Consider the following 25027-nt stretch of genomic DNA (forward strand, 5'->3'; position numbering starts at 1 on the left):
TGTCATCAATCTCTTGGTTCAAATGAATAGGTCCCATCCACTTAACTTAAAATCTGAGAGGGAGGAGAAAACTCAAAACTATACATTAGTCAGATGTTTTTGCCAAGACATCACATAGTCAGTCAGTACACCATAATACAACCCTAACCTAGGGGCTGACCCAAAGAAAGTTTGCTATGGGCTAAAACCAATTCTTCTATCAGGAAGATACCTTACAGAAGATACAAATACAAGTGACACACTACATCTTCAGTATCTGCAGCCCACTTGTGATGGCTTTCTTCACCAGATATGCCCCAGGCCATCCTGAAGAGATATCACTATACACACAAGCACGTACTTATACCGTCTCACCTTTTGTAGTTACTAAAGTTATAGTTATACCATATAGTTATCCTGCAATCCCTGGAGCAGGTTCAAGGGCTCTGGGCCTGGCTCAAAGACACTTTTCATTTACGACATGCCATGCAGGCTCACATATATCTGTCAGTAGTGATACTAAATCCTGCAGCCACCCATCCTCCGCTCACCGGGTCACACATGGCTACTACTACTCAAAGAAACTTTTCACTTTGCATGAACTCTGCTCAATCCGAAATACATACATTATTTTATTCATTATTTCACCTGTGAAATGTGTCCCTCTATCAGACTCTATCATCTCAGGTATCCCCAATCTACACACAAGCTCAGATATCAATTTCTTGGCAGTTACCTGCGTCGTTACTCGGCTGATCCAACCTGAGAACAAATACACAGACCAACACATTTGTACGTTCAGATTCAGGCAATTGTATGTAATGGATACAGGGGTTTTGGTGTGCATGCAGTGTGTCTTAACTACCTGCCCTGGATTGTGTAGAGCACCTATGTGACATGCTTTTACGTGATTCCCTGCAGCCCTTCCAAAAGCTGAGGCAAACTCTAGTTTACCCACTAATGACTCCATGGCATTTCAAGAGGCATGCACCTTACCGTGGGCCAAACCAGCCATTTGGGGGTACACTGATTTATCCCCCATTTTCACATTCCTTCACATTCTCTGGCACCAGCCTTTGTCCATTTCTCAATTTCCTCACCAGTCACCTTAGAGTACAGCCCCTTGGGGTCTGCTAGGTCAATGTCTCACCTGGTTGAGACCCTTCCATGGCAGTAGTGCCGCTTCTTACTCAGCCTTTCTATTTCCAATACTCTCAGGGTCTCTTCCCTTTGTGTGAGCTCTGACTTTTACAATTGCCAACTGCTTAGGGAGCAATATGGTCATATCTCAACTGACTTACTAAGTTTCCATTCTTAATTGGTTTGCCCTGTGCCATCAGGAAGTTCCTGGACCTCCATATTGGACCATAACCATGTGCAATGCCATACGCATACCTGGAGTCAGTGTAAATGTTTTCTATGCTATCAGGCCTCTCTAAGGTCAGCCTCTTATACTGACATGTGTGGTGGAAGGGCTTCTTATACTATGGTGTCATGTATAATGACTACAGCATACCCTGTATTCAAATTTGCCTTTTTCTGTTAGGTACCTGGAACGTCCACAAACATCTCATAGTCAGGATTCTCCAATGGGGCATCAGTGACATGACTGAAGCCGCCTCTTCTGAGAGGGAGTTTAAAAAATATCTCATCTACTAAATATCTCATTATCTACTCCCCCCTTTTGAATCATGAACTCCTACTGGTAAAAGAGTTGCAGGATTCAAAAGTCAAATAACGCTGAAATGAGATGTTTTGAGGAGGATTGTAGAGCAAATTCCATGCTGCTCTATCTTGCCAAAGAAATATGACATCTGTCTATCTGTGTGAGGATTGCATAGATGTCATGTGGTTTGTATACCACCAGGGGGTGGTCTAGGACAATGTCTGAGCTTGTCTCAAGCAGGGCCTGTACGGCGAGTACAACCCTTGCACAAGAGGGCGTTCCTCTTGCAACAGTATACAAATGTGTACTATAATATGCCTCAGGACTGCAGTAGCCTGTCCCTCCACCTCAGTGACATAGATTTGAAAAGGGTTTCTGATCTGTCAGGCAAGCCCTTGTCAAACAGGTTTTTACAAGCCCATTCACAGTTTATCTGATCCATGGCCAAAAAGGTATGTAACTGAGCATGGGGGGGTTGGCACCTGCAGCTCTCTCACCACTATGGTCTGTTCATTTGAAAGATGTTTGGTACTTTTGCTCAGACAATGACCTAAAAAAAAAACACCTCCTTTTTGCTTACAAAATTGCAGCTTGTCTTTACTGGCCTTACAACCGTTCTGGTAGAGGAAACACAGCAGGTTCATGTCTGTCTATCTGTGGCACAAAGAATAAAAATTAAAATTATCAACATATCACAATAATATTCACTTAATTTCCCATGAAACATTTGCCTAATCTTTTCATATACTGGTGGATTTTGCTATCACTTCTTTTGACTCTTTTTAGTTAAGGTGACAATAAGAGACACTTCTAATTAGATTTCCAGTGTCTCACTTTTAAGCTATACAGGGCAGTACAATACTTCATTTGCCCTCAGCAGATATACAATAGAACTTTTGAGACCTAATTAAGACACTAATTAAGACACTGTAGTCTAAGGGTACAGCCAGTGGTGTAACTAGGAATGACGGGGCCCCGTGGCGAACTTTTGACATGGGGCCCCCCCTCCCCAAACCGATGCCGAAGACCTCGACTGACCCCCTCCTCCGCACTCTATTATGTCCCTTAGTAAGCCCTGCACACAGTATTATCCCCAATAGTGTCCCCTGCACACACAGTATTAACCCCTATAGTGTCCAATGCACACAGTATTAACCCCTATAGTGTCCAATGCACACAGTATTATCCCCCATAGTGTCCCCTGCACACACAGTATTTACCCCTAGTGTCCCCTGCACACACAGTATTATTAACCCCTATAGTGTCCAATGCACACAGTATTATCCCCCATAGTGTCCCCTGCACACACAGTACAGTCATGGCCAAAAGTTTTGAGAATGATACAAATATTAATTTTTACAAAGTCTACTGTTTCAGTTTTTCTAATGGCAATTTGCATATACTCCAGAATGTTATAAAGAGTGATCAGCTTAACAGCAATTACTTGCTAAGTCAATATTTGCCTAGAAAATGAACTTTATCCCCCAAAACACATTTCAATATCATTGCAGCCCTGCCTTAAAAGGACCAGCTAACATCGTTTCAGTGATTGCTCCATTAACACAGGTGTGGGTGTTGATGAGGACAGGGCTGGTGATCAATCTGTCATGATTAAGTAAGAATGACACCACTGGACACTTTAAAAGGAGGCTGGTGCTTGGCATCATTGTTTCTCTTCTGTTAACCATGGTTATCTCTAAAGAAACACGTGCAGTCATCATTGCACTGCACAAAAATGGCCTAACAGGGAAGAGTATCGCAGCTAGAAAGATTGCACCTCAGTCAACAATCTATCGCATCATCAAGAACTTCAAGGAGAGAGGTTCCATTGTTGGCAAAAAGGCTCCAGGGCACCCAAGAAAGACCAGCAAGCGCCAGGACCGTCTCTTAAAAGTGTTTCAGCTGCGGGATCGGGCTACCAGCAGTGCATAGTTTGCTCAGGAATGGCAGCAGGCAGGTGTGAGTGCATCTGCACGCACTGTGAGGCGGAGACTCTTGGAGAAAGGCCTGGTCTCAAGGAGGGCAGCAAAGAAGCTACTTCTCTCCAGAAAAACATCAGGGACAGACTGATATTCTGCAAAAGGTACAGGGAATGGACTGCTGAGGACTGGGGTAAAGTCATTTACTCTGATGAATCCCCTTTTCGATTGTTTGGGACATCTGGAAACCAGCTTATTCGGAGAAGACGAGGTGAGCGCTACCACCAGTCTTGTCTCATGCCAACTGTAAAGCATCCTGAAACCATTCATGTGTGGAGTTGCTTCTCAGCCAAGGGAATCGGCTCTCTCACAGTCTTGCCTAAAAACACAGCCATGAATAAAGAATGGTACCAAAATGTCCTCCAAGATCAACTTCTCCCAACCGTCCAAGAGCAGTTTGGCGATCAACAATGCCTTTTCCAGCATGATGGAGCACCTTGCCATAAAGCAAAGGTGATAACTAAATGGCTCAGGGAACAAAACATAGAGATTTTGGGTCCATGGCCTGGAAACTCCCCAGATCTTAATCCCATTGAGAACTTGTGGTCAATCATCAAGAGACAGGTGGACAAACAAAAACCTACAAATTCTGAAAAAATGCAAGCATTGATTGTGCAAGAATGGACTGCCATCAGTCAGGATTTGGTCCAGAAGTTGATTGAGAGCATGCCAGGGAGAATTGCAGAGGTCCTGAAGAAGAAGGGTCAACACTGCAAATATTGACTTGCTGCATTAACTCATTCTGTCAATATAAGCTTTTGTTACTCATAATATGATTGCAATTATATTTCTGTATGTGATAGAAACATCTAACAAACACACATAAAAACCAGAGGGCAGCAGATCATGTGAAAATATAAGATTTGTGTCATTCTCAAAACTTTTGGCCATGACTGTATTTACCCCTATAGTGTCCCCTGCACACACAGTATTATTAACCCCTATAGTGTCCAATGCACACACAGTATTAACCCCTATAGTGTCCCCTGCACACACAGTATTATTAACCCCTATAGTGTCCAATGCACACACAGTATTAACCCCTATAGTGTCCAATGCACACACAGTATTAACCCCTATAGTGTCCAATGCACACACAGTATTAACCCCTATAGTGTCCAATGCACACAGTATTATTAACCCCTATAGTGTCTAATGCACACAGTATTATTAACCCCTATAATGTCCAATGTACACACAGTATTAACCCCTATAGTGCCCCTGCACACACAGTATTATCCCCCATAGTGTCCCCATATGTCCCACTGTGGACACCTATAAACATTTATTATACTCTGGGGTCTGAAAAGACCCCAGAGTATAATAATCGGAGACCCGGGGGATTAAAACCATTAAAAGAACAGAGACAGTTGCTTACCTGTTCCTGTCGGCTGTCCTGTCCGCTCTTGTCCAGCTTTAATGACGTCAGACGTCACATGACCCGGGAAGCTGGCCTGGGTCATGTGACGTCAGACACGAATGACGGAGGCCTGGCAGGATCGCGTAGAGGTAAGTAACACTGTTTTTTATGTTACCTTACCCCTCCCGGTGCTCCGATCATTATACTCTGGGGTCTGCAAAGACCCCCGAGTATAATGATAGCCTCTGTGGGCCCCGCAGTGTCACTTGCCGATCCCGGCCCAGCCAGGATCGGCAAGTGAATGGGGCCCGTAACGGACTTTAAAAAAAAAAAAAAAACCGCAGCGGTAGCGGCTGTCACCGGGCCCCCTAATGGCCCGGGCCCTGTGGCAGCTGCTACTGCTGCTACCACGGTAGTTACGCCCCTGGGTACAGCCATTGTAAGTCGCTGGCTGGCTAAAACTTGCCAAACCTGTATTCAGACTTATTTATACAATCCTAAGTAAATTCAATTCTCTACAACTTCTAATTATTCCAGAATTACAACTAATTCATTAAATGCTCAAAATATATCAGCAGAGAAGGCAAAAACTTTAAGGGATCAATCTATCTCCCCCGTCATAACAAGAATTTATACACAAAAACACATTACAGAGCAGATATCCGAGTGCCTTCTGATCTACTTAGTCAGATGTCTATCACCTTGTAGCAAACAATGCCGCAGAAATACCACTTTTGTTTTGCAAAACTACGATTTATCTTTACCTGCGTGTACATATTAAGATAGCTCACATGCATTGCCTACCCCTTTATGATGCCTAATCCCATATCAGAAGGATCAATCTGAATAGAAATGATCAATAACATTTTACAAGTATTAGATACAACTTTTTCACAAAATAATTCCCGATTGTTAACATTCATGGGTTTATAGTATAAACTCATAACCAATAAACACTGAGTACCTAGTACATGTACATGGTATATCAAGTACATCTCATATTCACCAGAAGACATACTGTACATATATATATATTTTCAACGATGGAAAGGAACTCATATCTACTTGTCACCACCCTCTGTGGGACTATCAGCATTCAATTTCTTCATCTGCTCCCTGTGGAGACTAAAAATGTAACAATACAGACATAGGCAAACAGAGCATGTGCATATAGCAAACACATGTAACCTGTACATATAATTGACATACATATGGGCCCATTCACTTTCCATGCAAACTTCACACTGGAGCTCCAGACACACACACATCCATTGAATCATAAAGAACTTGTCAATTTTCATATATTTTGTACAGTGATATCTCACTTATTGTCTCTTTTCCTACAAATAATCACAGAGTTAGTTATAATTCCTGCACAGCTGAATATTGAAGAAAAATAAACAAAACATGTCATTAGATGGCTTCGTCTTCTCGTCACTGGAAAATAAACATAATAATGATTATCTAAAATTTATGCCAAATCTAAAGACATTTAATATGATTTAAACAGCCAATACTGATACCAACATTACATATTAATATCTTTTTCTTTTCTTTCGACATACCATCTATATGACCACCTTACCCTATACAGTTACAAATTATTAAACCATATATTCATAATTCTCCATACATTATACCAATGGTGTTACAATGTTACAATCTCACTTATAGCTGACAACTTAGCCACCTGCTGTCTCCCCTTCCCCCTTCTTGCTGACTCCTACCAAACCTGTATAACATGATACCTCTGCTGTGGATATACAGAGGACAATAGGAGGTGGGGGAGGGGCCTGACACTCATTGTGAATTTATCTGGTACCTGGGAAAGCTGGGTGGATTCCTCCTTAGTTAGTACAGAAACAGGAAATGACTCAGACAATGAGGCAGCCAGCATAGAAAATTCATCAATGGTAATAGCTGATGTTTCCACTTGTACCTCCCCACTAGGATCAAATTTTATATTTGCACCAAGCACCGTTAATACCTCAGTACCAATAAGAGATGTTGGCACATCGTCACTAACAAGCAATTTGGTGACATTTTGCCCTCTAAATTTCACATTGAGTGGCACTGTTTCTTTTAAAATGATTCTTTTTCCTCCTAATCCAACACAAGATTGAGATTTATCAGTCCTCAGCTCATAAGGTATGTGGTATACTTTAACAACAGAAATGGCAGCCCCTGTATCCACTAAGAAGGGGATTTCTTCCCCCAATACCTCCCCTTTGTTTTATGTATTATTGTCACACCTTCTTCTGATGTTTTTGCAGGGAGGACTGGTACAGGGTTGCCAACTCCTCATTGAGGGGTGTTGGCACATTGGTCAGTGCCCTGAGCTGGGGGGTTTCTAGCTTTTAAAGATCTACAGTCTTTTATAAAATGGCCTGGCTTCCCACAGTGATAACACTTGTAATTGTGTTTTTGTTTGCCTCCTTGTCTGTTGTGAGTTCTCTGGCCAGAGTTTTTATTATTGAAGGCAAGCAATACCTTTTTCTCCTTCTCAGACCTGTGATCTAACTCAAGGCCCTTGGCAGCTTGTAATAAGGCAGGGGCTTCACTATGCCGCCATTTTAGTTTACAGGCTCTTTCCTGACCAGGATTACCTGGAGCAGATGGTGTAGAGTTTTGCCCATAGGGAGATGGGTTTTTCTCAGGGGGGGCATAATACATGACTCCCTCATGTTCCTTATTTCTATACCCCTCCCTTTCTATTTCCCTGCTTACCTGCGTCCAACTTTTCAACATTTTACTTAATTTTTGATCCTGAACCCAGCCTCTATGGATGGAGTCAGTTCCTTGCCAATGACTACTATTCAGAAGTCCAGTACAACAACATCCTGACTTTGTCAAGTCTGAGAACATGAATCAAGATTCTTATACTTTATATTGTAGAAATACTAAACAACTTCAACAATTTGCTACAGCTGTTCACCACGGCTCTACTCTCTCTCTTCTACTATCTCTTGAGCTGATTTCCATACTGGCTGACTCCGCACTCCTCCCATTTTGTTCTGCGTGCTTTCCTACTACACACTGTCTCTTCCTGCCCCAAATTCCTATTTAATGGAGACTTTCAAGATCAGTTTAGAGGATTTCCTCCTTCCCTTCTGTCCTTTTTTTCCAAGATATAGCACACTATATATACTGTATCTAAATCAAAAGTGACTTTTAAGGTCCCTCTGCCTTTTTCTTGCCCTTTTTTTCCAAGATACTACTGTATCTAAATCAAAAGCGACTAATCAAGGTCAGATGGAGGGTTTTAGGGATCACTATGTCCCTTTGTCACGTGACTACTTACTTTCCACAGAACACAAATGACTACAATGAATGCACAACCACAACAGATCAGCTAACAATTTCAGCCCAAGTTCCTAGCTAGCAACACCCATACAACATACTGCTCTTAGGTTCTTTGCAAAAAGCTTGAGATATCTATATAAGGAACATATGTGTTTACCTCACACTGGGACAGGAGTACAAGAAGTCCTTAGGAACACAGATCAGATTGGTAAGAAAAAAAGTTCTCACCTGCAGCGCTGACTTTTGTTGGATCTGTGGTCCCAGGAACTTCTGTAATCACTGGTCGTCCGAGGGATCAGCAAACCGTCTCCTTATTTCTCAAGCCGCATGTTGGAAGCGCCAATTTGTCGGGGACATTAAAGAGTCCTCATAGTATGTTGCAGGGTTCCAAATTAAATAATTAATTAACAGGCCTAGATGGGCTACCACCCATTGGGCCTGGAGAAGCCACACGCACACACATAGTGTATCAAGTGAGTTCTGATTTATTGTTACAGGAGTCAATATTTATACAGACAAAAGCAGGTTGGACTATTCTAATGACATAAGCTGTGGCACATGACTATTGGATAAGGTCTGCATATCATTATTACACTCCAACCTGGGATGACCTTTCTCATGACATGAAAAAGAATCTAAGATATTTATGTGTAAGCCAACATCATACACTAGTTCTAGATGTATATCACAGAAAGAGAGATAATGATCACATGCTGGTCCGCTCTGGCCTTGGGGCTAATGACCAAACAGGTTATTTGAACCGGTTTCTACACCCACTCTCAAAAATGACCACAAATAGATAAGGAGTTATAACCCAACCATTAACATTCCACACGCCTTATCCCCTAAAGGGGTCTCTTAGACTCTAAACAGACATCCTTATGAAGCTTAGAACAGAAAATGCTTACAAAATGGCTGACAGAATACAAGATGGAAGATGTGATCCTAACATCCTCAAGGGAAATAAAGCACCACTGGGCTCTTTCTCTATTGAGAACAAATACACTAGCCAAACTATGCAAGTATATGTAAATCGGGGGACGTAGGAATAGCTTTCTGCTTAACAAGCATTTGCCAACAGCTGCCTAAACTGTATGCCCACCTTGGACTAAGGTCCTACATTGTGGAAAAGCTGCTTTTTTTTGGTTCAGATTTTGCTGTGTTTTACTGAGCCGAAGACAGAAGTGGATTCAGCAGAATGGACAAGATATACTCATACTTTATATGTCCCGTTCCTTTTGTAGCCACTCCTGGGTTTGGCTCAAGAAATCCAGCAAAATCAGCAACAAAAAAGTAGCTATACCGCACCGTGAGGCCTTAGTCTTAAGATGTCTGAAGAAAAGGTAAATTGAGCCCTAATCATTAATCATATCAATTTAATTGTAAACGTCTGCAATATCATTTTAGCACATTGATTACAGGAATCCATCTAATCATTGATCATATATCATGGACAATCATTCATCCCTTTATTTCCTTATCTTCCAGATTACAGTGTTCAGAATGGGCTCAGAAGGTCATCAAGATATTGATTTAGCAATCTTGACAGCTCTGCTAAAAGGTGATTATAAGAAAGCAATGTAATTACCAAAAATATGTAAACATTGTCTTTATGGATCATATTATTATCTTAATGCATTTCTTGCTCTTGTGACACTATTTAGAGTATTGCATCCTATGGCTCTTAAACTGTTATGAAGTTACAAGGATCCTAGAATTGTCTCCTTTCTGTGACATGTAGTCTGTAGAAACTGTTGAACAACAACAGGTTACAAACTACTGATATAAAGCACAAGGGAGAAATGATAATTCCAAACAATAAAATACATTGCTATTGTATGTGTTATAAATATTACAAAAATATTCTAATTATATAACAGGCAGATAGGTTCTAATCTACTTTGGCCATAAAAGATATATATATATATATATATATATATATATATATATATATATATATATATCTTTATGTATATATGGGAAACTCTGAGTGCTGCATTATCTTCTTTTACTTAAAGGGAGTATATCGGCAGTAAATTGGTTGCGCTACGGTTTTTAATTATAACTCTGGTTGTCAGTTTCTATTCCCATTTTCATGGAAATTGCTGTTTTATTCCTATGAAAATGAAGGTACTAGTTCTTTGCATGTATGGCGTAGCTTGATGGGCTTCAGTCTCAGCTCTAGTTTCTATATTAGCTACATTTACATGAAGAGCATAGCCTACTAGTATACACTGAAAAACTGGAAAGAAAACAAAAAGAAATACCGAGCAGATCCTCCTGTATATTCACTGGATAAGTGATGCCCAGGAATTCCTGGAACCGCTTGGGTGAGTGCAGTCTTTTGACCTGATCCCTGATCAGGTTGGTCCAACATCTGCTGTTACACTGAAAAACTGATCTGGGTCTTCTAGAGCCCAGCAGCTCCTGCAGTTCTCCAGCATCCATTAAATGACTGCCGGGCTAGGAGAAAGTCATATTACAGTTGCTTCAAAGCATCACTCAATTACTTTCTTCTACCACTGGGAAAATCTGTACAATAGAAGTGTATTGAGAGGGGAGGGGCAGAAAGAAGAAAACTCCTCAAGGCAAAGAGACATCAGAGTGACCCCTCTGCACTATAGAGTATCAGTTGTTATTCACAACACAGGGATTAGATTATTAGGTATTACTATCCAGTCGTCTCCTGACAGAAATTACTACTTTAATTCTGTAGACTTCCCTATATCTCTCTCTCACCCCTTCTCTCCTCCCCCAATAGACTTCATTGTCTGTTGGGTAGGATTCATAAGCTGATCTCCTTGTGCATGTGTACTGACAGAATCGGAGAAAGATCAGATGTAAATGCAAAAATAAATTGTATAAACGTCTTTTCTTTAATAAAGTATATTACAAGGCTTGTTGTTTTCACCTGCACTATAGATTTATGGAAAAAAGTGAATAAAAGTATGCTTACACTTAGAGTAAATCATTGAAATAAACATTGAAAATGGAGTCCAATCTGAAGCCAGTAAGTTATATTCATGACAAGTTTTCATCAGCTAGAATTGATTAATTTAAGAGCCTACCACAGAATCACCATAAAACAGCCCAGGAACAACCATTTTTGGCAAGGGCTTGCACAAAATGCACCCTTTTTTAGGCTGGGACAAGCCATATTTGTCAGGATTGTTGTCTGTAAGTTAGCATCTAAGCATGTCATCTACTTTTGTTAGAGAAGTTCCAGTATAATTTAATTTTTTAATAAAGTCTGCTCATTCTGCGCTGCTTAAGAGTCCGGTATGCCATCCTAAACAGTGATAGACATCTATGTATGCATGTTCATAGTCCCCATATTCATAGTCCTAAATTCTAAATGTGTAGAGATGTAAAGGGATAAAATACAAATTATTCTGGAATCTTTCTAACAAAACTAAATATCCATCCACCTAACTCTTCCTGATCCATAGCAGGTTCACTTCCTATCACTTTTTTAATAAACATTGAACAAGTAGTTAGAGTCGACAGGTCGCCGACTTATGTGTGATAGTTTTCTTTGTGCTCTATGCCTAAATAAGCAAGAACTGTTGTTTTTGTTACCTTATTTGGGATGGAATATAGTTCTTGGTAATTCATTTTATGCTTCAGAACATAATACTTCTGGATGCAGAGCAGCGTACATCTGTAATAACAGACAAATTTGTGCTCCCAGTCTTGACTGGTTGACTGTAAGATAGCGAGAAAACTGTAAGCAATCAATGTAAGACTTGCCACACTTGAAATAGATATGGAAATCATGGACCAAGAATGGCTACAGGCAATGGCTCTCATTGAATGTTACTGTATACTGGAGTACAGGCTGTAATATGTAGAGAAATTGAGGGGGTGAGGGTCACTTTAAATATTTATATATCAGACATTATAAGATGTACAAACTTGAGTTTTGTGTCATATGAAAAAGGAGATTCTCTAATTTGGATGCTATCTATATTATTTACAGAGATATCACTCGTCGAAAACACAGTCGTGATTGGATTTTAGATCATATATATTATACAGATGTATATAAATGTCTTAACCCTGACTGTGTTTTCAACCAGTGATCTCTCTGGAAATAATTTAGATAGCACTACAGCCTCAGGGTCGGTTCACATCTGCGTTTATATTCCATCCGGGGGAGTCCGCATGGGGACCCCCCCCATCCCCGAACGGTATACCAAACGCAATTGCAAGTAGTGTGCAGTGAAAGCACACGGATCCCCATAGACTATAACAGGGTCTATGTGCTTGCCGACAGATCTCCGCAGTGATCATGCGGACAGGAAAGTAGTTCACAATCTACTTTCCTGTCTGCATGTTTCGTGCGGGCAGCGCACAGCAAGCACACGGACCCCATTATAGTCTATGGGGATCCGTGTGCTTTTACTGCATAGTGCTTGCAATTGTGTTTGGTATGCCGTTCCGAGAATCCCCATGCGGACTCCCCGAACAGATTACCAAACGTAGATGTGAATGAGGGGTTAGTGTCTCAAAAGCTTGCACATTTTGTAATGTCTGAAATGTATAACTGTTAAAAGTTACCTTCTCCCCTCATTTTCTCTACATCGTATAAAGCCTGTACTCCCGTACACAGTAATATTCTCTCAATACAGAAGCAAGGGAAAGTGTCAAAAAAATGTTTAGTGTTCCCATGACATAAATGCTGAGTACATTAGTGTATTCGTTCTATATTACTTGATTTAAAATTGCTATTTTTCTTGTCCAACAGGTGCCAATGCTTCTGCTCCGGACCAGCTGAGCCTTGCATTAGCCTGGAACAGAGTGGATATTGCTCGGAGCCAGATCTTTATTTATGGACAACAGTGGCCGGTACAGATGTTATGTGCTACTGTTGTTTTACCAACAGGATTCAGTTTTATACATTTAAACATAGTTCATTTGTAATAAGAGCCATGGAGCAATTTATAGTCAGGATTACACCAGAAGACGTAGACATAATTCATTGTGGCCTTTAGCCATTTTGCATTTCTCTCATCTCTATTTAAAAGCATGAAGTAAAGTGTGTGGGGTTTAGCGGGTGATGTAGGTGCCTTTTTAAGCAATGTGTTTAGGAAAACTCTTGAATTTACATAAGCTAGCAGTATAGATAAGATCCTTGAGAAGGGAAAGAAAGATTATGAATGATAATCTGTTTTCCCTTAGCCCAAACAGCAGCACAACTGGGGTATTCCTGCCCCTATGAGCTTTTAGGACAGGTGGAATTTTTAATTACCTAACAGCTTTTGACCCCTATAAGAGGCCGGAAGACCTGCTCCTCCCTTTTGTTAGTAACAAGTATGATATACAGAGAGCAATCTATGCCAAGAGCTACACACACATACACAAAATCTGTACAATAGCACCTCTTAGGGAGGGAGCCTTGTGCTGCTGTTTGGGCTAAGGGAAAACAGATTATCATTCATAATCTTTCTTTCCCCCTACGCCCAACAGCAGCACAACTGGGGATTTAGCAAGTATTATCTCCCCTAGGGCAGGACCTCCTGGCAGGCTGATGCCAAGACGGAGTGCCCAAATGCTGTAGCATCGGCCGTACGCCAGTCCAATCTGTAGTGTTTGGCAAAAGTCAGCTGTGAGCTCCAAGAGGCTGCAGCACATATCTGTTCTAGAGAGAGGAACCGTGTCTCTGCCCATGATGTCGCCACTGATCGGGTGGCATGGGCTCGTAGGAAATCTGGAACAGGAAGATTCTGAGCCTGTAGGGAACAGCTGATAGCTTCTCTGATCCATCTAGACAGGGTTACCTTTGATGCTTTAGCGCCTCTATTGTGGCCAAACACATTAACCAGAAGATTCTCTGATCTTCAGAACGGTGCTGTACGATCCAGGTAGATACGTAGTGCTCTTACCAGATCCAGTGTGTGTAGCTTCTCCTCCTGCTCAGTGGCAGGGGAGGGAAAGAACCCCGGTAGGGTGATCACTTGATTGGTGTTCTGAAGTGTGGGTACCTTCGGCAAGAATCCTGGGACAAACCTTAGCTGTACTCTGTCAGGAAAGAAAGTTATGAAAGGTTCGGAGGCTGCTAGAACCTGCAATTCGCCAACCCTCTTGGCGGAGGTTATTGCCAACAGAAAGGTCACTTTAAATGACAGGTACTTCCAGTCCACTTCAGATAATGGTTCGAAGGGGGGCGCACATAGCCCTTGTAGAACCGCGGCCAGGTCCCACCTGGGGACAGGGGGCCGTACCTGGGGGCGGAGCCTGGCAGCCCCCCTAAGGAACTGTTTGACAAGAGGATCTTGTGATAACCGTGTCTCCAGGAGAGCAGATAGAGCTGACACTTGAACCTTGAGGGTGGCAGGTGCTAGTCCTCTCTCCAAGCCGTTCTGTAAGAACTCTAGGACTGCATCTCTGTCTGGATCGCGGTGGCTGCCTGTACACCAATCTCGGAATATCCGGGCGATCCTTTGGTAGCTCTGATTGGTTGCCTCTGCTCTTGAATGGGCTAAGGTACTTAGCACTCCCTGGGACAATCCTCTGTCTGCGTGTATGGCGCGGTTAGCCTCCAGGCAGTGAGGTTGAATTTGTCTAGGCCCAGGCACGGCCGACTGTTCAGTGACACCAGGTTCCTGACTGGTGGAAGCCTCCAGTAGTTCCCCCGACTCATAAGGATAAGGTCGGTGAACCATGCCCTTTTTGGCCAGAACGGCATGATCACTATTGCCGAAGTCTGGTCCTGCCTGAGTTTTGCCAATACCTTCGGTATCATCGGGATGGGAGGGAACACGTATGCCAGTTCGAACCTCCATGGTATTGACAGGGCATCCACAGCCAAAGGGTTGTTTTCCCGGTACAGGGAGCAAAACCTTTCTACTTTGGCATTGTGTTGGGTGGCCATCAGATCTACCTCGGGGAGACCCCACCTCCTGGTCAGGTAGTGGAAGATGTCCTGATTCAGGGATCATTCGCCTGCAGTCGGCCGGCCTCTGCTGAGTTGGTCCGCTAGGATGTTCAGGCGGCCCTGGATATGTACCGCGGCCAGCTGGGAGAGGTTTCGTTCTGCCCAGGAGAAGATCAGGTTGGTGACTTGCATGAGCGAGGGGGACCTGGTTCCTCCCTGCTTGTTGATATAGTGGACTGTCGTCAGATTGTCTGATCTTACTTTGACCGCTTTCCCTCGTAGAAGTGGTGCAAATGAAAAGAAGGGCTCGATGAACTGCGGTAAGCTCGCGCCAGTTGGATGAGTGCGTCCTCTCCCGCTGATTCTATGTACCTTGAACCGGGGTCTCCCCCAGATCAGCTCCCCAGCCTGTGAGGGAGGCATCTGTAGTCAACAGGGTCCAGGCGGGCTGGACCGAGGACTTCCCATCTCGCAGATGGGTCCACCAGGGCAAGGTTTGCCGGGTGCTGATGGTTAACTGGATTGGCTTCTGTAAACCTGAAGGACTGTGATTCCAGACTCTCAAGATCTCGTTCTGTAGAGGGCGCATATGCCATAGGGCCCAAGGAACTGCATCTAGGGCAGCGGACATCAATCCAAGGACCTTCATCGCCATCCTGATGGTGACCTTCCGTGTGGAAGACAAATGATGTGCTGCCCGAGCAATTTTCCTTTTGCGAGGAGAGGGTAGAGAGACCGTCATGTTGAGAGAGTCTAGAATAAGTCCCAGGAACTGAACTCATGTTGATGGCACCATCACTGACTTCTGCCAGTTTACCAGCCACCCCAGCTTGTCTAGTAGAGCTACGACGGTCTGCACCTGCGTGGTAAGAACCTCCTTTGAATGAGCCTTCAGAAACCAGTCGTCCAGGTACGGGACTATGAATATGCCTTGAAGGCGCAGGGCGGCAGCGACCGGAGCTATGACCTTTGTGAAGGTGTGGGGGGCGGAGGATATGCCGAACGGGAGGGCTGCGAACTGGAAGTGCGCCTCTTTCCCCTGTATGTCTACGGCAATCCTTAGGAACTTTCGGTGTGCCAGAAAGATGGGTACGTGGAGGTAGGCGTCCTTCAGGTCCAGAGTGACGAAGTGATCTCCAGGGTGCATGAAAGGTAGTACTGACCTTATGGTTTCCATGCGAAACCGCAGCCTGCGGATGAAGTGATTCAGATAACTGAGATCGATGATCATACGCCACTCGCCTGATGGCTTGGGGACCAAGAAGACTGGAGAGTAGACGCCTGTGCCTTGTTCTGCGCAAGGAACCATCTCTAGCGCGGCCTTGTCCACGTACTCCTGAATCAATCTCTCCAGATGAAGTTGTTTGGGGCCCTGAAGAGGGCGGGTTCTTACCACCTTCTCTGGCGGCTGGGAAACCAAATTAATTTTATAGCCTTCCTGGATCGTCTGGATGACCCAGGGGTCCCGAATATTCTGCCGCCAGGCCTCCACATAGTGGGACAGACGACCGCCCACCCCAGGGGAGGGGGGGGGGAGTAGGAAGGGGGGTGTACTGAGAGGGAATTAGAAGGGGGCATTCTTACGGCCACGAGATGAGCCCCGACCTCTTCCTTTCCCGGATCGCCGCTGGCCTCTGGTGCCTCTTCGAGTGCCTCTTCCTCGAAAGGACGTACTCCGACCTTCAAGGGGCTGTGGCAGGTTCTTGCCCTTGGAGTCGGCCCAGCCTTCCATGATGTGGTCGAGCTCCCTTCCGAACAGCCGTCCGGGCTCAAAGGGGAGACCACAGAGGCTATTTTTGGAAGTAAGGTCAGCCTTCCAGGGCTTCAGCCATAGGGGTCGGCGAGCCACAGTAGCCAGTGCCATGGATCTATCCGCCAGACGGGTCTGAAAATGGGTAGCCTCTGTCAGGTGATCCACCAACAGCGTGATGTCGGACACTGCCGCGAGGAGATCATCACGATCCACGCCGGAATCGATGTCCTTGGCCAGGGATGACAGTTCTGCGCGTAAGCCAGTTGCTACCTCATTCACGACCATGCCCAAAGAGGCCTGGGCAGAGGCGGACGAATATACACGCCTCAAAGATCCTTCGACTCGGCGATCCATGGGGTTCCTGAGGCCCGAGCCGTCCTCTGATGGAAGGATGGAGCGCCTTGATAACTTGGCCACGGCGACGTCCACCTTTGGCGGGGGACCCCACGCCTTTAGTTGACTCTCAGAGACGGGAAAAAGTGCCTTGAAGCGTGTGGATGGCGCAAAGGATCTCTCCGGGTGCCTCCATTCGCCCTCCATCAGGCGGAGCATCTCCGAAGAGGGCCTGAAGGTGCGAGACCTACGGCTAGAGCCTTCCCCGCCTTCCCGGTCTCTGATTCTTAGGGTCTTGAATACTCTGGACATTTTGTCCAGGGGAAAAATCTCCTTCTCCTCCTCCGTACTAGAAGACGACTCCACATCCCTGAGGCGCAGCTTTTCCAGAGGCGGCAGGGACAATTCACAATCCAGCCATGGCCTCTTGGCCAGGGAGACGGCTTCCATTCTTTTCATGGAGTCCTGGACGTACCCCTTCACCCAGGACACCATCTCTCGCATGGGAGTTGTTTCAACAGAGGGGGCCCTGCACCCCTGACAGAAGCGATATTGGGAGTCATCAGGCAGCAGCACTCTACAAGAAGCGCACGCCAGATGCTTCTTTTTGGAAGCAGCCTTCCTTCTAGGCGGAACAGTGGAGGAAGAAGAAGACATTCTGAGGAGGAAGAAAAAGGATACACTAACTACTTACTGCACTCAGGGATGCATCTCTTCCTAGGTCTAGCGTTCCTATACCCGGGGAAAGCCCCGACCCGGCGCGCCAGCCGGACAGGAGCGCGCACGAGCCGGCAGGGTCCCCGCCGGGAGAAGGGGACCTCTGCTGAAAAAAGAAGAGGATGTCCAGGAAAAAGATCTTCCGCTGTCAGGTACCGGTGGGGGAGAGTAGTGGACCCCTATAGGAGGTCAGAACACCTGCTCCCCCCCTGACCACCTGTCCTGTCCCACAGGACAGAAAAAAACACAAGGGAGGAGCAGGTCTTCCGGCCTCTTATAGGGGTCAAAAGCTGTTAGGTAATTAAAAATTCCACCTGTCCTAACAGCTCATAGGGGCAGGAATACCCCAGTTGTGCTGCTGTTGGGCGTAGGGGGAATACCCTTTTAAGTTAATTCTTGTTCTAAGAATATTATGAATTAAATCTATTATTGATTTTGCATCCATTAGGTTGGGTCCCTGGAACAAGCAATGCTGGATGCCTTAGTGCTGGACAGAGTAGACTTTGTAAAATTACTCATAGAAAATGGAGTCAGTATGCACCGATTTCTCACAATTTCCAGGCTAGAGGAGCTATACAACACGGTAAGGAGAACAGACTTCATTATTTAACCTTCAATTTACTTGTGCTCATATGATAGTTAATGTGACCATCATCAAAATGCAAATTACTTTATTCACCTAAGATGGCATTTTTGTGCTGAAACATTGCTACAAAGTACCAACCACTAAGCGTTCTCTTCTATGTGAACCGTACCTCTTCAGAATGCACAGTATTGCCACTAATACTGCCCCTCCATTGACAATTGGCCAAAGTAGGCAGTCACAACTATGTGTCCTACACATGTGTATTGTGCTGACATTCATATTACTACTGTCTATAGCATCACATGTGTCAGGGCTATAAGACAATGCAGCAAAGCCGGCACAGGCACAGATGTACAAAGCTGCAGAAAGACTAGGTAAACTTTGCTACATTTATATCTCCTGCTGTAGTTGTAGGTTAGTTCATAGGTCTTGTGGGGTTTAGTTACAAGTAAGCTGAGCACCAGTACTTGGTGTCAAAGAGCAGCTAAAATAGCAAATATGATTTTAGGATGAATAAAAAGATTAAAAAAACAGAGATCAAAATGTAATATTACCCCTCTATACATTCCTTGTAAGACCACATCTAAAATATGTCATTCAATTTTGGACTCAACATTCTACAAAGAATATAGAAGAGTTAGAGGGGGGTCAAAAGTGGACAACTATATTATTACATAGGATGAAAGATTTCTTGTACAATGAAAGCCTATAAAATTTGAACTTACTTAGCTTGGAAAAAAAAAGTCATACAGGTGGATTGATTTACACAGTACTGTACAGGTATGAATATGAGCAAAGACTTTAAAAATAAATTAGGTCAGTACGAATAACTGATTCTATCCAAGAAGTGTATGAAGGACATTCTTACAGGTATAAGTGATTTAGGCATCTATATAGGAAGGGGTTCTTTACAGTTACAGAGTAATAGAACAAAAGAATGCCATGCCACAACATGTACTGAATGCAGATACCATATCCCTATCTTAAAATGGGCTAGATGGTTATCTAATAAAAAAAAAATTGATGGTAATAATTTAAGTGTTACCCACCATTAACAAATTAACACCCTATAGGTTAAGTCATCAATTTTACATTGTCAGGGCCGCCACAGTTCAGCAGTTTACTGCTCACTCGCCATACTTTTAGTAACAGTGATTTTTGGAAATACAGTAGAGTCCAATAGAGTTCAATGGGACGCTGCTGCATTACCATAACCACTGATACTAAGAGTACGACGAGTGAGCAGTGCAGGTCCTAGCATGTGTATAATGCCAGGAGCTGTGCACGTCAGTAAATATTATATGCTATTATTAATATGCTAACTGGGGTCATCCTCGCATGGGTTTATGCCTTCCTTTGAATCAGCATGCAGCATGGATAAACATTGAACTAAATGGACCTTCATATTTATTAATCCTTATTAAAAAGGACCTTTCACCTCCACCAATTCAAGTTCTTCACATTTATGAAGAGTCATCACTACACTGATTTCAGCACAGCGCAGTTAGTTTTGATGCTTCATGTGCTATTTAAGCTCTATAATGTCAGGAGAGCGGTGTTCGGCGAGGGAAAGGGGTATGACTCCAAATCAGAGGCAGCCAGAGTCAGAGCTCAGAATCACTCCCTCTTGTCTGCCCTGCCTGACACCGCCCTCCTGACAGAACAGAGTCTAGCACCAAAACTAACTGTATCAATTGCTTGGGAATAGTGTACACTAAGGAACTGTGCCAGAATTAGTGGAGCATCACATAATAAGCGATGCAAAGAGCTGGACTTGTAGGTGGCGAAAGGTCCTCTTTAACTATGTAACTATGTCATGAAGTCCAGGACAGGAATTTCCAGCACCTACTGTACACAGGTGGCAAACGCCTCACATTGTGGAGAGGACAGCTAGGAATGCAACAAGGTTGCAGCTGGTGAAGGAGGAAGTAAAAGACTTGAGAAATAAAATGAGTAGTATGGAAACCACAAGACCATGCATATTTTTCAGATCTGAGTAAAATGACAGTTACGCCTTAGGTATATAGGAATACTTTTGTAATGAAAAGTAACAATAAAGAAATAATGATTGCTTGTCAACTTCTAAAGTTTTCCCCTTGTAGTTTATTATTCACTTTTATTCATGATGATGAATTGCCATCAAATGTAACAAACACAAGTGATTGACTCAGTTTCCTATATAGATGCGTGTATTTACAGAATACTACTTGTGACCTCTTCCTCCTCTTGTAAATCACAATGCCTAATACTTCTGAATCCTTCTTTTCTTTGCCTTGTACACGTCCCCAGGTGTAGTGCATAACAAAACCCGTAATTCATACATATTAAATAATTCTAATGTGTTTCTTCAAAAAAAGAAAAAAAAAAAAAAATTGGCAGTGGTAGGCATACTATCGATTGCTGGGCTGCAAATTGTGTATGAAGGTAAATAGGATCAGCTTTGAAGGGTTTTTACTTTCATTCTACACGACATTGTGATTTAAGACTAAGTACTGCAGTGTTTTGTAAGATTTACTTCTGTTCTTCTTTGGATTTTAGCATATGGCATTTTAACCCCTTCCCGCCGATGGCATTTTTTGATTTTCGTTTTTCGTTTTTGACTCCCCTCCTTCTAAACCCCATAACTTTTTTATTTCTCTGCTCCCAGAGCCATATGAGGTCTTAATTTTTGTGGGACAAATTTTTCTTCATGATGCCACCATTATTTATTCTATATAATGTACTGGGAAGCAGGGAAAAAATTCAGAATGGGGTGGATTTGAAGAAAAAATGCATTTCTGTGACTTTCTTACGGGCTTTGGTTTTACGGCGTTCACTGTGCAGCCAAAATGACATGTCCCCTATATTCTGTGTTTCGGTACGGTTCCAGGGATACCAAATTTATATGGTTTTATTTACATTTTGACCCCTAAAAAAAATTCCAAAAACTGTGTTAAAAAAATTGTATTCTAAAAGTCGGGTGTGTAGGGTGTCTTTTTTTGCGGGGCCGGGTGTACTTTTTAGTTCTACCATTTTCGGGAAATGTTATTGCTTTGATCACTTTTTATTCAAATTTTTATCAGAATCAAAACAGTGGAAAAAACGGCGGTTTGGCATTTTCGACTATTTTTCCCGCTACGGCATTTACCAAACAGGAAAAATATTTTTATAGATTTGTAGAGTGGGCGATTTCAGACGCGGGGATACCTAACATGTATATGTTTCACAGTTTTTAACTACTTTTATATGTGTTCTAGGGAAAGGGGGGTGATTTGAACTTTTAATACTTTTTATATTTTTTTTTACTTTTTTTTTTTTTTTATTTTATTTTTTTGCATTTATTAGACCCCCTAGGGGTGTTGAACCCCAGGGGGTCTGATCACTAATGCAATGCATTAGAATAAATCATCCTCTCTTTTGCAGGCTGCATAGACCAGCCTGCAAAAGAGAGGATTTGCAGACAAGCCTGGGAGCCTTTTACAGGCTCCCGGCTGTCATGGCAACGGGACGTCGGCCCTGGAGCATGCTCCAGGAGCTGGCGAGCCCGGGCAAAATGGCGGCTCCGGCGCCTTTGACCGCAGCGCCGGAGGGGTTAATGTCTCCGATCGGTCCGGGGACCGATAGGAGGCATTAGAGCCGGTTGTCTACTGCTTAAAGCAGTAGACACCCGGCGGCTATGGCGGCCGCCCGGCTCCCGGGCGGTCGCCATAGTTACAGACCCGACATGCGCCGTACTATTACGGCGCATGTCGGTAAGGGGTTAAGCACAACATGATAATGCTTTGTGTTAAGATAAATTCAGTACTTTTAAGGGCTAGTTCACACGGAGTGCCACGTAAACACATTCTGTCGCACCTTTCCGTTCCGAATTATGCCCAAATGAATGGGCCTAGTCTGGAGAGTGCTGTCGCAAGGTGGATGTGGTAACTGAATCAGCCACGGAATCCGCCTGAAGAAAGGGCAGCTTGCTTCTTTTTTCTGTGAGCGGGAACAAACCTCTAGCAGTAACAAGAACGTTAGCAGTCTACACAGACCTCTATTGTGAGGGGGCGGATTTTGAGGCAAATTCCGCATCAAAATCCGCCCCCTCTTGCCCTGTGTGAACTAGCCCTAATTGCAGCACTCTTTAAAAAATATTATTATACATTCTGGCATCATGAACAGACATTATGATGTAATATCTACATTAAATGCATTTTCTAGAAGTGACATTATCACCTGTCTCATGGATAAATGTCTGATTGTTTGAGACCACACAACTAGGATCACCAAGGTTAATAGAACAGGAATTCTGAAGGGTTCTAGATCCCCCAATTTAGTTACTGGTGGGGTATCAGCAGTAGGGTCTACTGAGATCATACATTTAGACCCCATCTTATAGGGAAACCCCTGTAAAGAGAGTCTGTCACCATAACCCAGCCTATCAACCAAGTACCACAGATACAGTAGATATGATACATTTACCTGAATCGGTGCTTCTCATGAAGAGATACTGCTGTGTTTGTCCCCATGCAAATTAGCTCTTGGAGCAACCAATGCTTTCTGATGAACAGTTACCACACCCTCATTGTTCCAAAGAGCTCATTGGCATGTTGAAGAAAACATCAATATCTCAGCAATGGAGAAGTAGATTCCCAAGTGGAAAACAACCTTTGATTTGGGTGACTCTGGAGACTTTGTAGCAACATCTGTCTGAAATCAATGATCAAAAAAGCCCTGTATGGAGGATGTTTTCCAACATCGGTTTCAGTTTTAAAACAACAGACCCAAAAATACCGGGCTCTGTATGTAACCATTATCACAGCTGTCCCACTGTCTGTAGTTTTAGTCCTCCAATGGACCAGAACAACAGATAGGCCAACACTACTGTGAATCTAGCATTACCTGTCTATCTGTACGTTTGTATGCTGAGTTCTGGTAACAGACTCCCTTTAATCTATAGATTGTTAGAACAAAATAGATGACAGACTAATAAAGCTATGATTATATCTGGAATCAGGAGAACTTTAATGCTTGGTCCCAGCTTACATATGGAAATCTAAGGTTAGGAAATACTTGAAGTAAATGTTATACTTGTATAAGGTCTTAAGCTGAGCATGGCTTCAATGTAAAGTGAGATATCATATGAAATGAGAAGATCTGTACAATAGCTTGTCTTCAGTGGCGTAACTACCGCCATAGCAGCAGAGGCTCCACAGGCTCCACAGGGCCTGGGACATTAGGGGCCCGGTGTTATGGTCAGCAGGGTTTATTAAAAAAACAAATAAACTAAACCCTACGGAGCCCTCTGGGCCACTGACTGCTAACCAACCTGGCGTGAACACAGTCTAACAGTTCCTGTCACTGCAGCTAAAGTAAAGGACCAAGTGTGCTCTGTTAACAATTCACAGAGGCCTGTGCAGTCAGAGCAGCCGCAAAAATAAACAAACTGGCTAGCCTGAACTCCTGGACTACCCTGTGTGCTTCCAGCCACCCAACCCCCAATGCAGCAAGAGCCTAACAACTGGTCAGTGTGAACAGTGACTGACACAGCAATGGCCTAGTGAGATTTCACACAATTCACACACAAGGCAGCATGCTGCCAAACTACAAATGGCATTGCTGTCTCTGGGGATATTTTACTAACTAGGACCAACTAATAATACTCTGGCTGGAACCCAAGCGCGCGCGCGCGCACACACACCCTTTCAGGTATCAGATTAGGATTTGGATTTGGTTTGATCTTAGAGAGCCGGGCGTCCAGACCAGCCCCCTTATATAGGCAAGGGGCAGTCACCAGCAAATAGCCCAGCTGCCCAATCCGAGCGTGCATTGGTCGACACACATGTCGATCAACCAGTCGACCACGCCCGGCTGTTGCAAGGCAGATTAACCCTTGCAACCCTGGACTGTGCAGAGGAACAGACAGCAACGCCGCAGTTACTGCACAATCCTAACACCCGGTGACAGCCGCTACCACTGCGTTTTTTAATTTTTTTCTTAATAGGCCGTAACAGGCCCTATTTACTTACCGATCTTGGCAGGGCCAGGATTGATAACTGACACCGCGGGCCCCACAAACACTATCATTATACTCGGGGTCTATCATTATGATCAGAGGCCCGGGAGAGGTAAGAAACATAAAAAACACTGTTTCTTACCTCTCCACGATCCGGGCAGGCTTCAGGTCTAGTCGTCTGATGTCTCATGACCCCGGCCTGCGTCCCGGGTCATGTGACGTCTCACGTAATTGAAGATGGACTACAGCGGAGGCCGACAGCATAGGAGCCGGGAAATAGGTGAGCAACAGAGTTTTTTTTATGTTTTTCTCCCCGTGGGTCTCCGATTATTATACTCTGGGGTCTGAAAAGACCACAGAGTATAATTGTTTATGGGTGTCCACAGTGGGGCATAATACTGTGTGCAGGGGCCACTATGGGACAAAATACTGTGTGTAGGGGCCACTAAGGGACATAATACTGTGTGCAGGGGCCACTATGGGGTACAATACTGTGT

General features: G+C 43.7%; 1 protein-coding gene across 2 annotated transcripts in view; it reads left to right on the forward strand.

Moving 5' to 3' along the window:
• The window catches only part of TRPM3 (transient receptor potential cation channel subfamily M member 3), a 389792-nt gene that overhangs the window by 227814 nt on the left and 136951 nt on the right, over nucleotides 1–25027 (forward strand). For both annotated transcript variants that reach the window (XM_075278698.1, XM_075278690.1), the window contains exons 9-11: nucleotides 9776–9848; nucleotides 13035–13135; nucleotides 18416–18550. In XM_075278698.1, coding sequence (XP_075134799.1) covers nucleotides 9776–9848; nucleotides 13035–13135; nucleotides 18416–18550 — 309 coding nt within the window. The remainder of the gene's footprint in view (nucleotides 1–9775; nucleotides 9849–13034; nucleotides 13136–18415; nucleotides 18551–25027) is intronic.

This window comes from Leptodactylus fuscus, chromosome 1 (genome assembly GCF_031893055.1).
Source record: "Leptodactylus fuscus isolate aLepFus1 chromosome 1, aLepFus1.hap2, whole genome shotgun sequence".
NCBI classification, from domain to species: Eukaryota; Metazoa; Chordata; class Amphibia; order Anura; family Leptodactylidae; genus Leptodactylus; species Leptodactylus fuscus.